This window comes from Leucopleurus acutus (genome assembly GCF_964270905.1).
Source record: "Leucopleurus acutus genome assembly, chromosome: 10".
In the NCBI taxonomy this organism is placed as follows: domain Eukaryota; kingdom Metazoa; phylum Chordata; class Mammalia; order Artiodactyla; family Delphinidae; genus Leucopleurus; species Leucopleurus acutus.
Genome location: NC_139153.1, coordinates 36,537,866 through 36,555,026, shown reverse-complemented (window position 1 = coordinate 36,555,026; position 17,161 = coordinate 36,537,866). Strand labels below are relative to the sequence as shown.

The window sequence follows — 17,161 nt, the reverse complement described above, 5'->3', positions numbered from 1 at the left end:
ACTGGTCTCATGTTTTTTTCATGTAGTGTCCTTATTGGGTTTTGGTATCACGGTTATTCTGGGCTTATGGGGAGAAATGGGAAATGTCCCTTCTTTTTCTGTTTTCTAAAGAATTTGTGTAGGATTTGTCTTATTTCTTCCTTAGATGATTGGAAGAATTCACAGCAAAGCCATCTGGGCCTGAAGTTTTCTTTACAGGCGAGTTTTACTTTTTCTAGATGCTGTGTTTAGGCTTTATATCAAGGCTTAGTGTAGTTAAATTCATAGACACAGAAATTAGAATGGTAGTTGCCAGGAGCTGGTAGGAGGGGTAAGTGGGGAGTTTTTGTTTAATTGGTACAGAGTTTCAGTTTTGCAAAATGCAAAAAGTTCTGGAGATGGATGGTGGTGATGTTTGCACAATAATGTAAACATACTTAAGGCCACTGAACCAAATACTTAAAAATGGTTAAAATGCTAAATTTGAAGTTATGTGTATTTTACTATAATTTAAAAATCCAGCATGTATATAATACACTGTTGAACCTATAAAATAGAAAAATGTAATATATTTGTGCAAATATATGTGGAAATTAAACAATACACTCCTAAACAACCAACCTTACAGAAATAAAAAATATTAAAAAGAATTTCTATTAATAATTGTATGCCGGTGTGTGGGCCCTGAACCAAGATGGCGGAGTAGAAGGCCGTGCTCTCACTCCCTCTTGTGAGAACACCAGAATCACAACTAGCTGCTGGACAATCACTGACAGGAAGACACTGGAACTCACCAAAAAAGATACCCCACATCCAAAGACAAAGGAGAAGACACAGTGAGATGGTAGGAGGGGCGCAATCACAGTAAAATCAAATCCCATAACTGCTGGGTGGGTGACTCACAAACAGGAGAACACTTATACCACAGAAGTCCACCCACTGGAGTGAAGGTTCTGAACCGCATGTCAGGCTTCCCAACATGGGGGTCCGGCAATGGGAGGAGGAATTCCTAGAGAATCAGACTTTGAAGGCTACTGGGAATTGATTGCAGGACTTCGACAGCACTGGGGGAAACAGAGACTCCACTCTTGGAGGGCACACACAAAGTAGTGTGTGCATCGGGACACAGGGGAAGGAGCAGTGACCCCATAGGAGACTGAACCAGACCTACCTGCTAGTGTTGGGGGGTCTCCTGCAGAGGCAGGGGGTGGCTGTGTCTCACTGTGAGGACAAGGACACTGGCAGCAGAAGTTCTGGGAAGTACTCCTTGGCATGAGCCCTCCCAGAGTCTGCCATTAGCCCCACCAAAGAGCCCAGATAGGTTCCAGTCTTGGGTCGCCTCAGGCCAAACAACGAACAGGGAGGGAACCCAACCCCACCCATCAGCAGACAAGTGGATTAAAGTTTTACTGACCTCTTCCCACAAAAGCAACAGCCAGCTCTACCCAGCACCAGTCCCTCCCATCAGGAAACTTGCACAAGCCTCTTAGATTGCCTCATCCACCAGAGGGCAGACAGCAGAAGCAAGAAGAACTACAATGCTGCAGCCTGTGGAACAAAAAACACATTCACAGAAAGATAGACAAGATGAAAAGGCAGAGGGCTTTGTACCACATGAAGGAACAAGATAAAACCCCAGAAAAACAACTAAATGAAGTGGAGATAGGCAACCTTCCAGAAAAAGAATTCAGAATAATGATAGTGAAGATGATCCAGGACCTCGGAAAAAGAATGGAGGCAAAGATCGAGAAGATGCAAGAAATGTTTAACAATGAGCAAGAAGAATTAAAGAACAAACAAACAGAGATGAACAACACAATATCTGAAATGAAAAATACACTAGAAGGACTCAATAGCAGAATAACTGAGGCAGAAGAACGGATAAGTGACCTGGAAACAGAATGGTGGAATTCACTGCTGTGGAACAGAATAAAGAAAAAAGAATGAGGGCTTCCCTGGCGGCGCAGTGATTGAGAGTCTGCCTGCCGATGCAGGGGACACGGGTTCGTGCCCCGTTCTGGGAGGATCCCACATGCCGCAGAGCGGCTGGGCCCGTGAGCCACGGCCGCTGGGCCTGCGCGTCTGGAGCGTGTGCTCCGCAACGGGAGAAGCCACAACAGTGAGAGGCCCGCATACTGCAAAACAAAAAAAAAAAAAAGAGAAAAGAAATAAAGACAGCCTAAGAGACCTCTGGGACAACATTAAATGCAACAAGATTTGAATTATAGGGGTCCCAGAAGGAGAAGAGAGAGAGAAAGGACCTGAGAAAATATTTGAAGAGATTACAATCAGAAACTTCCCTAACATGGGAAAGGAAATAGTCACCCAAGTCCAGGAAGCACAGAGAGCCCCATAAAGGATAAACCCAAGGAGAAACACTGAGACACATAGTAATCATATTGGCAAAAATTAAAGACAAAGAAAAATTATTAAAAGCAACAAGGGAAAAACGACAAATAACATACAAGGGAACTCCCATATGGTTAACAGCTGATTTCTCAGCAGAAACTCTACAAGCCAGAAGGGAGTGGCATGATATACTTAAAGAGATGAAAGGGAAGAACCTACAACCAAGATTACTCTACCCTGCAAGGATCTCATTCAGATTCGATGGAGAAATCAAAAGTTTTACAGACAAGCAAAAGCTAAGAGAATTCCGCACCACCAAACCAGCTCTACAACAAATGCTAAAGGAACTTCTCTAAGTGGGAAACACAAGAGAAGAAAAGGACCTACAAAAACAAACCCAAAACAATTAAGAAAATGGTCATAGGAACATACATATCGATAATTACCTTAAACATAAATGGATTAAATGCTCCAACCAAAAGACAGAGGCTTGCTGAATGGATACAAAAACAAGACCCATATATATGCTGTCTACAAGAGACCCACTTCAGACCTAGGGACACATACAGACTGACAGTGAGGGGATGTAAAAACATATTCCATGCAAATGGAAATCAAAAGAAGGCTGGAGTAGCAATACTCATATCAGATAAAATAGACTTTAAAATAAAGAATGTTACAAGAGACAAGGAAAGACACTACATAATGACCAAGGGATCAATCCAAGAAGAAGATATAACAATTATAAATATACATGCACCCAATATAGGAGCACCTCAATACATAAGGCAACTGCTAACAACTATAAAAGAGGAAATCGACAGTAACACAATAATAGTGGGGGACTTTAATACCTCACTTAAACCAATGGACAGATCATCCAAAATGAAAATAAATAAGGAAACACATGCTTTAAATGACACAATAGACCAGATAGATTTAATTGCTATTTATATGACATTCCATCCAAAAACAGCAGATTACACTTTCTTCTCAAGTGTGCATAGAACATTCTCCAGGATAGAGCACATCTTGGGTCACAAATAAAGCCTCAGTAAATTTAAAAAAACTGAAATCATATCAAGCATCTTTTCTGACCACAACGCTATGAGATTAGAAATGAATTACAGGGAAAAAGTCGTAAAAAACACAAACATGGAGGCTGAACAATACATTACTAAATAACCAACAGATCACTGAAGAAATCAAAAAGGAAATCAAAAAATACCTAGAGACAAATGATAATGAAAACACAATGATCCAAAACCTATGGGATGCAGCAAAAGCAGTTCTAAGAGGGAAGTTTATAGCTATACAAGCCTACCTCAAGAAACAAGAAAAATAAACAATCTAACCTTACACCTAAAGAAACTAGAGAAAGAAGAACAAACAAAACCCAAAGTTAGCAGAAGGAAAGAAATCATAAAGATAAGAGCAGAAATAAATGAAATAGAAACAAAGAAAACAATAGCAAAGATCAATAAAACTAAAAGCTGGTTCTTTGAGAAGATAAAGGAAATTGAAAAACCATTAGCCAGACTCATCAAGAAAAAGAGGGAGAGGACTCAAATCAATAAAATTAGAAATGAAAAAGGAAAAGTTACAACAGACACCAAAGAAATACAAAGCATCCTAAGAGACTACTACAAGCAACTCTATGACAATAACATGGACAACCTGGAAGAAATGGGCAAATTCTTAGAAAGGTATAACCTTCTAAGACTGAACCAAGAAGAAATAGAAAATATAAACAGACCAATCACAAGCACTGAAATTGAAACTGTGATTAAAAATCTTCCAACAAGCAAAAGTCCAGGACCAGATGGCTTCACAGGTGAATTCTATCAAACATTTAGAGAAGAGCTAACACCCATCCTTCTCAAACTCTTCCAAAAAATGGCAGAGGAAGGTGTTCCCAAATTCATTCTATGAGGCCATCAACACCCTGATACCAAAAGCAGACAAAGATACTACAAAAAAAAGAAAATTACAGACCAATATCACTGATGAATATAGATGCAAAAATCCTCAACAAAATACCAGCAAACAGAATCCAACAACACATTAAAAGGATCATACCATGTTCAAGTGGGATTTATCCCAGGGATGCAAGGATTCTTCAATATATGTAAATCAGTCAATGTGATACACCATATTAACAAATTGAAGGAGAAAAACCATATGATCACCTCAATAGATGCAGAAAAAGCTTTTGACAAAATTCAACACTCATTTGTGATAAAAACTCTCCAGAAAATGGGCACAGAGGGAAGCTACTTCAACATAATAAAGGCCATATATGACAAACCCACAGCAAACATCATTCTCAATGGTGAAAAACTGAAAGCATTTCTTCTAAGATCAGGAACAAGACGAGGATGTCCACTCTCACCGCTATTATTCAACATAGTTTTGTAAGTCCTAGTGTCGGCAATCAGAGAAGAAAAAGAAATAAAAGGAATACAAATTGGAAAAGAAGAAGTAAAACTGTTACTGTTTGCAGATGACATGATACTATACATAGAGAATCCTAAAGATGCCACCAGAAAACTACTAGAGCTAATCAATGAATTTGGTAAAGTTGCAGGATACAAAATTAATGCACAGAAATCTCTTGCATTCCTATACACTAATGATGAAAAATCTGAAAGAGAAATTAAGGAAACACTCCTATTTACCACTGCAACAAAAAGCATAAAACACCTAGGAATAAACCTACCTAGGGAGACAAAAGACCTGTATGCAGAAAACTATAAGACACTGATGAAAGAAATTAAAGATGATACCAACAGATGGAGAGATATACCATGTTCTTGGATTGGAAGAATCAACATTGTGAAAATGACTATATTACCCGAAGCAATCTACAGATTCATGCAATCCCTATCAAATTACCAATGGCATTTTTTACGGAACTAGAACAAAAAAATCTTAAAATTTGTATGGAGACACAAGAGACTCCAAATAGCAAAAGCAGTCTTGAGGGAAAAAAACGGAGCTGGAGGAATCAGACTCCCTGACTTCAGACTATACTACAAAGCTACAGTAATCAAGACAATATGGTACTGGCACAAAAACAGAAATACAGATCAATGGAACAAGATAGAAAGCCCAGAGAGAAACCCACACACCTATGGTCAACTAATCTATGACAAAGGAGGCAAGAATATACAATGGAGAAAAGACAGCCTCTTCAATAAGTGGTGCTGGGAAAACTGGACAGCTACATGTAAAAGAATGAAATTAGAACACTCCCTAACACCATGCACAAAAATAAACTCAAAATGGATTAGAGACCTAAATGTAAGACTGGACACTATAAAACTCTTAGAGGAAAACACAGGAAGAACACTCTTTGACATAAATCACAGCAAGATCTTTTTTGATCCACCTCCTAGAGTAATGGATATAAAAATAAAAATAAACAAATGGAACCTAATGATACTACAAAGTTTTTGCACAGCAAAGGAAACCATAAACAAGACAAAAAGACAGCCTTCAGAATGGGAGAAAATATTTGCAAACGAACCAACGGACAAAGGATTAATCTCCAAAATATATAAACAGGGCTTCCCTGGTGGTGCAATGGTTGAGAGTCCGCCTGCCGATGCAGGTCACACGGGTTCGTGCCCCGGTCTGGGAAGATCCCACATGCCGCGGAGCGGCTAGGCCCATGAGCCATGGCCGCTAAGCCTGCGCGTCCGGAGCCTGTGCTCCACAACAGGAGAGGCCACAACAGTGAGAGGCCCGCACACCGCAAAAAAAAAAAAACAAAAAACAAAAAACTAAAAATAGAATTACCATATTATCCAGCAATCCCACTACTGGGCATATACCCAGGGAAAACCATAATTCAAAAAGACACATGCACCTCAATGTTCATTGCAGCACTATTTACAATAGCCAGGTCATGGAAGCAACCTAAATGCCCATCGACAGACGAATGGATAAAGAAGATGTGGTATATATATACAATGGAATATTACTCAGCCATAAAAAGGAACAAGATTGGGTAATTTGTTGAGCCATGGATGGATCTAGAGACTGTCATACAGAGTGAAGTAAGTCAGAAAGAGAAAAACAAATATTGTATATTAACGCATATATGTGGAACCTAGAAAAATGGTACAGATGAACTGGTTTGCAGGGCAGAAATTGAGACACAGATGTAGAGAACAAATGTATGGACACCAAGGGGGGAAAGCAGCAGGGGGGTGGGGGTGGTGGTGTGATGAATTGGGTGATTGGGATTGACATGTATACTCTGATGTGTATAAAATTGATGACTAATAAGAACCTGCTGTATTAAAAAAATAAAATAAAATTTAAAAATTAAAAAAAAAATTATATGCCAATTAGATAACTTAGTTGAAAAGGACAACTCCTAGAAAGACAGAAATTTTAGAAAGAGAAGAACAAATAATCTGAATATAGTAAGTAAAGACACGGAATTTATTATCAAAAAACTACCCACAAAGAAAAGCTCAGGCCCACCCAGATGCCTTCATTGGTGAATTCTAGCAAACATTTCAAGAAGAATTAATACCAGTTCTTCACTAATTCTTCCCAAGAAAGATGAGGGAACCTCCCCAACTCATTCTGAGGCCAGTATTACCCTGATAACAAAACCAATAAAAATATCACAAGAAAAGAAAACTGAAGACCAATATCTCATGTGAACACAGACACAAAAACGCTCAACAAAATACTAGAAACATGACTCTAGCAACATATAAGAAGCAGTATACACCATGACCAAGTGGGATTTAGCTCAGGAATACAAGGATGATGTAACATCCAAAAACCAATTAATGCAACACACCATATCCACAGAGTAAAAAACGAAAACTACATGATCATCTAAATAGAAAGCATTTGACAAACCCAACACCTTTTCATGATAAGAACACTTAGCAGGGCTTCCCTGCTGGCGCAGTGCTTAAGAATCCGCCTGTCAATGCAGGGGACACAGGTTTGAGCCCTGATCCAGGAAGATCCCACAAGCCACAGAGCAACTAAGCCTGTGCACCACAACTACTGAGCCTGCGCTCTAGAGCCCGCGAGCCACAACTACTGAGTCCACACGCCACACCTACTGAAGCCTGCGTGCCTAGAGCCCATGCTCCAAAATAACAGAAGCCACCGCAATGAGAAGCCTGTGCACCGCAACGAAGAGTAGCCCCCGCTCTCCGCAACTAGAGAAAGCCCGCGCGCAGCAATGAACACCCAATGCAGCCAAAAATAAATAAATAAATAATTTTTTTAAAAAGTAGAAACAACCTATCAGGTGGTGAATAGATAAACAATATGTGGTATAGCCATACAATGGAATACTATTCAGTCTTATAAAAGAATGAAGTACATGACGTGCCGTACAACATGGATGAATCTTGAAAACATACACTAAATGAAAGATATCAGTCACAAAAGACCACATAGTTCTGTACAACTCTATTTAAATGAAATGTTCAGAATAGGCAGATATAGAGACAGAACTATTAGTGGTTGCTTAGGGGTGAAAGGCCTATAGGACAATGGGGAGTGACAGTGAGTACAGGATTTCTTTTGGGGATAATTAAATGTTCTAACATTGATGTGGTGATGGTTGTACAACTCTGTGAACATATTAAAAACCACTGAATTGTATACTTAAAATGGGTAAAATATATGGTATGTTAATTATATTTCAAAAGGCCATTAAAAAAATTCCATAGCATAAGCAGCTGACACAGCTAATAGGACACTCACCTCTCTTTCCAATTCATCCTCCTCTTCCAAAATATCATACACCTGCTCTAAAAGCTGAATCCCCAGGCCCCGAATTACATCAGCTCTCAAGACTTCAACTATTCTTCTGATTTTTTCAGAACCTGGCACGATAGCTAAAAAGCAATAACAACAACAGGGAAAAAGTAAACACTTTCACCACTGCAGCAAGAAGAACACAATTTTTTTTTCTTTTTTTTTTCCTGGTAATTTTGTCATGTTAAGATTCTTTTCACTTTGACAAGAGTTTAGTTTAAGAGTTCATGTTTTGTTTTGTTTTTTTTGCGGTACGCGGGCCTCTCACTGCTGTGGCCTCTCCCGTTGCGGAGCACAGGCTCCGGACGCGCAGGCTCAGCAGCCATGGCTCACGGGCCCAGCCGCTCCGCGGCATGTGGGATCTTCCCGGACTGGGGCACGAACCCGTGTGCCCTGCATCGGCAGGCGGACTCTCAACCACTGTGCCATCAGGGAAGCCCAAGAGTTCATGTATTTTTAATGACTAAAATGTATATATGAACTTACGCTTCATGTCTCATCACCATCTCCTAAATCTAAAAACTACAAATTGTCTAATTTGAAGAAAGTCCACGTGAAAAATTCCAAACATGTATTTATTTACATTTATTTTTAAAAAGCAATTTTCATTCAACTTTTCAGGAATACAACTGTTACATAAAATAAGATATATTTTTTTATGAAGATATCCAAATGAAATAATTTAAAAAACCAAAAATATTTGCAAGCATTAAGCTCCTTAGTTTGATACATTTCTCCAGTAAACATATGCTCTCCAGCTTGGTGTAAAACAATAAACTGACCACCTGAAGGTAGCTCTTTAAAACGGAGTTCCTCCGCCTCCTCTGCAACTTTCCCATGAAGTATCAGTGTGTCCCGATACTTCCGATGAAGTTTAAATTCTGACACTGGCTCTGGTACCGGGAGATCTTCATAGCTCTCTTTAGAGTCCAAATTCAGGGTCTGTGTCATCAATTGTACCAAGTCACTCATTTCATTTGTATGACCTTTCCTGGAAAAGAAAAAAATTCTCTTGTTATTAATTGGCTTCATGAAAATTTTTCATTAGAAATTAGATACAAAACAACCTTTACGAAGTTCTGCTTTCTAGTAAGCAAGTAAGTTCCTACAGACAGAACCCTTCCACAAATAAGTATAAACTTTGGAAAAAATACAAAAATCAACTATGTGAGGGCAATGAAGAATGTACAAAATTTGCAAGCAGATTCTGGAGGACAGTCAACACCTTTAGCCTAAAGGCAAGCCATAGGCAGCTAAAGTGGGCAACAGAAAACCCACAGTCTTTCTTGCCTAAAGGCAAGCCATAGGCAGCTAACTGTGGGCAACAGAAAACCCACAGTCTTTCTTGCCTGCAAAACCAAAGGACAGAGTTCGAGACCACCACTGCCACTAGAAAGTGAGAGAATCTTGGAAAGGAGAGAGTGAGAAAGACAAGGTCCCAGATTTTGCGTATAAATTCCGCCCAACTATTTCTAAGTAACTTAACTATATCCAAGTACAAAGTTCAAGAATATTTAAAGAAATATAAAAATATCAGCAATTAATGGGATAAAATTGACAATGTCTGGCATCACGTCAAAAATACCAGACATGAGGGCTTCCCTGGTGGCGCAGTGGTTGAGAGTCCGCCTGCCAATGCAGGGGCGCGGGTTTGTGACCCGGTCTGGGAAGATCCCACATGCCACGGAGCGGCTGGGCCCGTGAGCCATGGCTGCTGGGCCTGCGCGTCCGGAGCCTGTACCCCGCAACGGGAGAGGCCATAACAGTGAGAGGCCCGCGTACCATTAAAAAAAAAAAAAAACATACCAGACATGCAAAGCAGGAAAATAGCACACAATTATGAAGAGAAAAAAATAAGTTAATAGAAATAGATCCAGAAGTGATACAAGTGACAGAATTAGTAAATAAGGACATTAAAATGGTTATTAAACATATATTCCATATGACCAAGGTAGAGGAAACACCAACATGTTAAGGAGAGGCAATGAAGATATAAAAAGGACCCAAATTGAACTACAAATGATAAGTACAATGTGTTGAATATGTGGGATGGGATTAACAAATTAGATACTGCAGGAGAAAAGATTAGTGAACTCAAAGATACAGCAATAGAATCTACAAAAAATGGAACAGATGGGAATTCCCTGGCAGTCTTGTGGTTAGGACTCCATGCTTTCACTGCCGAGGGCATGGGTTCAATCCCTGGTCGGGGAACTAAGATCCCACAAGCCACACCGTGTGGCCAGAAAAAAAAAAAGGAACAGAGAAAAAAAGACTAAAGGAAAAAAAGAATATGATTAGTGACCTGTGGAATAACTTTAAGCAATCTAATATACATGTAATCAGAATCCTTAGGAGGGCAGGAGGGGGTCCAAAAAAATACTTGAAGAAATAATGGCGAAACTGTTTCCACCAATGAAAACTATAAACCCACAGATCTAAGAAGACATTTTATAAGAATTCTGAATGAAAATCAGATGTGTCCATTAAAAGAGAATTTTAGCTCTTGCATATACCAAAAACCATTTACAATGTTATCAATGACAGTACTACAAGTCTGAATGCTACTATAAATGTACATTTAAAATTAATTCATAAACAAATGGGACCTAATCAAGCTTATAAGCTTTTGCACAACAACAGAAACCATAAAAAAAAAATGAAAAGATAACCTACAGACTGGGAGAAAATATTTGCAAACAATGCAACTGACAAGGGATTAATTTCCAAAATATAAAAACAGCTCATACAATTCAATAACAACAACAAAAAACAACCCAATCAAAAAATGGGCAGAAGACCTAAATAGACATTTCTCCAAAGAAGACATAAAGATGGCCAATAGGCACAAGAAAAGATGTTCAACATCACTAATTATTAGAGAAATGCAAATCAAAACTACAATGAGGTACCACCTCACACGGGTCAGAATGGCCATCATTAAAAAGTCTACAAATAATAAATGCTGGAAATCCAAAGAGAAACACGCCAAGACACATATTAATCAAACTGTCAAAAATTAAATACAAAGAAAACATACTAAAAGCAGCAAGGGAAAAACAACAAATAACACACAAGGGAATCCCCATAAGGTTAACAGTTGATCTTTCAGCAGAAACTCTGCAAGCCAGAAGGGAATGGCAGGACATATTTAAAGTGATGAAGGAGAAAAACCTACAACCAAGATTACTCTACCCAGCAAGGATCTCATTCAGATTTGATGGAGAAATTAAAACCTTTACAGACAAGCAAAAGCTGAGAGAGTTCAGCACCACCAAACCAGCTTTACAACAAATGCTAAAGGAACTTCTCTAGGCAAGAAACACAAGAGAAGGAAAAGACCAACAATAACAAACCCAAAACAATTAAGAAAATGGGAATAGGAACAAACATATCGATAATTACCTTAAATGTAAATGGATTAAATGCTCCCACCAAAAGACACAGACTGGCTGAATGGATACAAAAACAAGACCCATATATATGCTGTCTACAAGAGACCCACTTCAGACCTATAGACACATACAGACTGAAAGTAAGGGGATGGAAAAAGATATTCCATGCAAATGGAAACCAAAAGAAAGCTGGAGTAGCAATTCTCATATCAGACAAAATAGACTTTAAAATAAAGACTATTACAAGAGACAAAGAAGGACACTACACATAATGATCAAGGGATCGATCTAAGAAGAAGATATAACAATTGTAAATATTTATGCACCCAACCTAGGAGCACCTCAATACATAAGGCAAATACTAACAGCCATAAAAGGGGAAATCGACAGTAACACATTCATAGTAGGGGACTTTAACACCCCACTTTCACCAATGGACAGATCATCCAAAATGAAAATACGTAAGGAAACACAAGCTTTAAATGATACATTAAACAAGATGGACTTAATTGATATTTATAGGACATTCCATCCAAAAACAACAGAATACACATTTTTCTCAAGTGCTCATGGAACATTCTCCAGGATAGATCATATCTTGGGTCACAAATCAAGCCTTGGTAAATTTAAGAAAATTGAAATTGTATCAAGTATCTTTTCCGACCACAAGGCTATGAGACTAGATATCAATTACAGGAAAAGATCTGTAAAAAATACAAACACATGGAGGCTAAACAATACACTACTTAATAACGAAGTGATCACTGAAGAAATCAAAGAGGAAATTAAAAAATACCTAGAAACAAATGACAATGGAGACACGACGACCCAAAACCTATGGGATGCAATAAAAGCAGTTCTAAGAGGGAAGTTTATAGCAATACAATCCTACCTTAAGAAACAGGAAACATCTCGAATAAACAACCTAACCTTGCACCTAAAGCAATTAGAGAAAGAACAAAAAAACCCCAAAGTTAGCAGAAGGAAAGAAATCATAAAAATCAGATCAGAAATAAATGAAAAAGAAATGAAGGAAACGATAGCAAAGATCAATAAAACTAAAAGTTGGTTCTCTGAGAAGATAAACAAAATTGATACACCATTAGCCAGACTCATCAAGAAAAAAAGGGAGAAGACTCAAATCAATAGAATTAGAAATGAAAAAGGAGAAGTAACAACTGACACTGCAGAAATACAAAAGTTCATGAGAGATTACTACAACCAACTCTATGCCAATAAAATGGACAACCTAGAAGAAATGGACAAATCCTTAGAAATGCGCAACCTGCCAAGACTGAATCAGGAAGAAATAGAAAATATGAACAGACCAATCACAAGCACTGAAATTGAAACTGTGATTAAAAATCTTCCAACAAACAAAAGCCCAGGACCAGATGGCTTCACAGGTGAATTCTATCAAACATTTAGAGAAGAGCTAACACCTATCCTTCTCAAACTCTTCCAAAATATAGCAGAGGGAGGAACACTCCCAAACTCATTCTACAAGGCCACCATCACCCTGTTACCAAAACCAGACAAGGATGTAACAAAGAAAGAAAACTACAGGCCAATATCACTGATGAACATAGATGCAAAAATCCTCAACAAAATACTAGCAAACAGAATCCAACAGCATAGTAAAAGGATCATACACCATGATCAAGTGGGGTTTATTCCAGGAATGCAAGGCTTCTTCAATATATGCAAATCAATCAACGTGATACACCATATTAACAAATTGAAGGAGAAAAACCATATGATCATCTCAATAGATGCAGAGAAAGCTTTCGACAAAATTCAACACCCATTTATGATAAAAACCCTGAAGAAAGTAGGCATACAGGGAACTTTCCTCAACATAATAAAGGCCATATATGACAAACCCACAGCCAACATCGTCCTCAATGGTGAAAAACTGAAAGCATTTCCACTAAGATCAGGAACAAGACAAGGTTGTCCACTCTCACCACTCTTATTCAACATAGTTTTGGAAGTTTTAGCCACAGCAATCAGAGAAGAAAAGGAAATAAAAGGAATACAAATTGGAAAAGAAGTAAAGCTGTCACTCTTTGCAGATGACATGATACTATACATAGAGAATCCTAAAGATGCCACCAGAAAACTACTAGAGCCAATCAATGAATTTGGTAAAGTAGCAGGATACAAAATTAATGCACAGAAATCTCTGGCATTCCTATACACTAACGATGAAAAATCTGAAAGTGAAATCAAGAAAACACTCCCATTTACCATTGCAACAAAAAGAATAAAATATCTAGGAATAAACCTACCTAAGGAGACAAAAGACCTGTATGCAGAAAATTATAAGACACTGATGAAAGAAATTAAAGATGATACAAATAGATGGAGAGATATACCATGTTCTTGAATTGGAAGAATCAACATTGTGAAAATGACTCTGCTACCCAAAGCAATCTACAGATTCAATGCAACCCCTATCAAACTACCACTGGCATTTTTCACAGAACTATAACAAAAAATTTCACAATTTGTATGGAAACACAAAAGACCCCGAATAACCAAAGCAATCTTTTTTTTTTTTTTTTTTTTTGCGGTATGCGGGCCTCTCACTGTTGTGGCCTCTCCCGTTGCGGAGCACAGGCTCCAGACGCGCAGGCTCCGGACGCGCAGGCTCAGTGGTCATGGCTCACGGGCCCAGCTGCTCCGTGGCATGTGCGATCTTCCTGGACTGGGGCACGAACCCGTGTCCCCTGCATCGGCAGGCGGACTCTCAACCAGTGTGCCACCAGGGAAGCCCTGGCCAAAGCAATCTTGAGAATGAAAAACGGAGCTGGAGGAATCAGGCTCCCTGACTTCAGACTATACCACAAAGCTACAGTAATCAAGACAGTATGGTACTGGCACAAAAACAGAAAGATAGATCAATGGAACAGGATAGAAAGCCCAGAGATAAACCCACACACATATGGTCACCTTATCTTTGATAAAGGAGGCAAGAATGTACAGTGGAAAAAGGACAGCCTCTTCAACAAGTGGTGTGGGAAAACTGGACAGCTACATGTAAAAGTATGAGATTAGATCACTCCCTAACACCATACACAAAAATAAGCTCAAAATGGGTTAAAGACTTAAATGTAAGGCCAGAAACTATCAAACTCTTAGAGGAAAACATAGGCAGAACACTCTATGACATAAATCACAGCAAGATCCTTTTTGACCCACCTCCTAGACAAATGGAAATAAAAACAAAAATAAACAAATGGGACCTAATGAAACTCAAAAGCTTTTGCACAGCAAAGGAAACCATAAACAAGACCAAAAGACAACCCTCAGAATGGGAGAAAATATTTGCAAATGAAGCAACTGACAAAGGATTAATTTCCGAAATTTATAAGCAGCTCATGCAGCTCAATAACAAAAAAATAAACAACCCAATCCAAAAATAGGCAGAAGACCTAAATAGTCATTTCTCCAAAGAAGATATACAGACTGCCAACAAACACATGAAAGAATGCTCAACATCATTAATCATTAGAGAAATGCAAATCAAAACTACAATGAGATATCATCTCACACCAGTCAGAATGGCCATCATCAAAAAATCTAGAAACAATAAATGCTGGAGAGGATGTGGAGAAAAGGGAACACTCTTGCACTGCTGGTGGGAATGTGAATTGGTACAGCCACTATGGAGAACAGTATGGAGGTTCCTTAAAAAACTAAAAATAGAACTACCATATGACCCAGCAATCCCACTACTGGGCATATACCCTGAGAAAACCATAATTCAAAAAGAGTCATGTACCAAAATGTTCATTGCAGCTCTATTTACAATAGCCAGGAGATGGAAACAACCTAAGCATCCATCATCAGATGAATGGATAAAGAAGATGTGGCACATATATACAATGGAATATTACTCAGCCATAAAAAGAAACAAAATTGAGCTATTTGTAATGAGGTGGATGGAGCTAGAGTCTGTCATATAGAGTGAAGTAAGTCAGAAAGAGAAAGACAAATACCGTATGCTAACATATATATATGGAATTTAAGAAAAAAAAATGTCATGAAGAACCTAGGGGTAAGACAGGACTAAAGACACAGACCTACTAGAGAATGGACTTGAGGATATGGGGAGGGGGAAGGGTAAGCTGTGACAAAGCGAGAGAGTGGCATGGACATACATACACTACCAAACGTAAAACAGATAGCTAGTGGGAAGCAGCCGCATAGCACAGGGAGATCAGCTTGGTGCTTTGTGACCACCAAGAGGGGCGGGATAGGGAGCGGGGGAGGGAGGGAGATGCAAGAGGGAAGAGCTATGGGAACATATGTATTTGTATAACTGATTCACTTTGATATAAAGCAGAAACTAACACACCAATGTAAAGTAATTATACTCCAATAAAGATTAAAAAAAAAAAAGGAAAATTGTGTTAGCAACATAAATGGAGAAACAGCAAAAAAAAAAAATGCTGGAGAGGATGTGGAGAAAAGGGAACCCTCTTACACTGTTGGTGGGAATGTAAATTGGTGCAGCCATTATGGAAAACAGTATCGAGGTTCCTCAGAAAACTAAAAACAGAGTTGCCATGTGATCCAGCAATTCCACTCCTAGGCATATACCCAGACAAAACTATAATTCGAAAAGATACACGCACCCCTATGTTCATAGCAGCACTATCTACAATAACTAAGACATGGAAACAACCTAAATGTCCATTGACAGATGAATGGATAAAGATGTGAGATAGACAGATAGATAGATACACATATACACACATACATATATATACACATACATACAATGGACTATTACTCAGCCACTAAAAAGAATGAAATCATGCCATTCGCAGCAACATGGATGGATCTAGAGGTTATCATACTAAGCAAAGTAAGTCAGAAAGAGAAAGACAAATACCATATGATATCACTTATTTGTGAAATCTAAAGTATGACACAAACAAACATATCTGTGAAACAGAAAGAGACTCAAAGACATGGGAACAGACTTGTGGTTTCCAAGGGGGTTGGGGGTGGGGGAGGGAAGTACTGGGAGTGTGGGATCAGCAGATGCAAACTATTATTTATATGACAGATAAACAGCAAGGTCTTAACTGTATAGCACAGGGAACTCTATTCAATATCCTGTGATAAACCGTAATGGAAGAGAATACGAAAAAGAATATATGTATAACTGAGTCAGTTTGCTGTACAGCAGAAATTAATACAACATTGTAAATCAACTATACTTCAATAAAATTTTTTAAAGTAAAAAAATAAAATTAAATTAGAATAAAATTAATTCAAACAGAAATAGCTTATGAAAGGAGATAGAAAAATAAGAACTTACCCTTCCTTGGAATCCCCATTTGATTTATCAGTTGAACTTGTAGAAGAACTTAACTCATCCTCAGGGAGACAATGGGTGAGTTTCCTTTCCTATTAATGTTTGGAAATACAAAATTCCACGTGACAACACAACCAGAATGTAATACATAAAACAATCTTAGATGTAATGGCTAGACACAATGTGCACCTAGGTCCAATTTAACAGGAGAACTATGGATATAAAAATTGAAGTTACTTTACCAAATAATGTCCCAGTTCACCCATGAAGTTCATAAGTGAAGCCTGAGGAACACCAAGGTGAA

General features: G+C 38.4%; 1 protein-coding gene across 4 annotated transcripts in view; it reads right to left on the bottom strand.

Annotated features, from left to right (window-relative positions):
- Positions 1–17,161, bottom strand: part of NEK4 (NIMA related kinase 4) — a 57,191-nt gene that overhangs the window by 10,232 nt on the left and 29,798 nt on the right. For 3 of the 4 annotated variants that reach the window (XM_082848538.1, XM_082848536.1, XM_082848539.1), the window contains 3 exons: positions 16,861–16,949; positions 8,913–9,121; positions 8,077–8,210 (listed from right to left, as the gene is read on the bottom strand). In XM_082848538.1, the coding sequence (XP_082704664.1) occupies positions 8,077–8,210; positions 8,913–9,121; positions 16,861–16,949 (432 nt within the window). The remainder of the gene's footprint in view (positions 1–8,076; positions 8,211–8,912; positions 9,122–16,860; positions 16,950–17,161) is intronic. The other variant, XM_082848537.1, reaches the window with a different exon arrangement.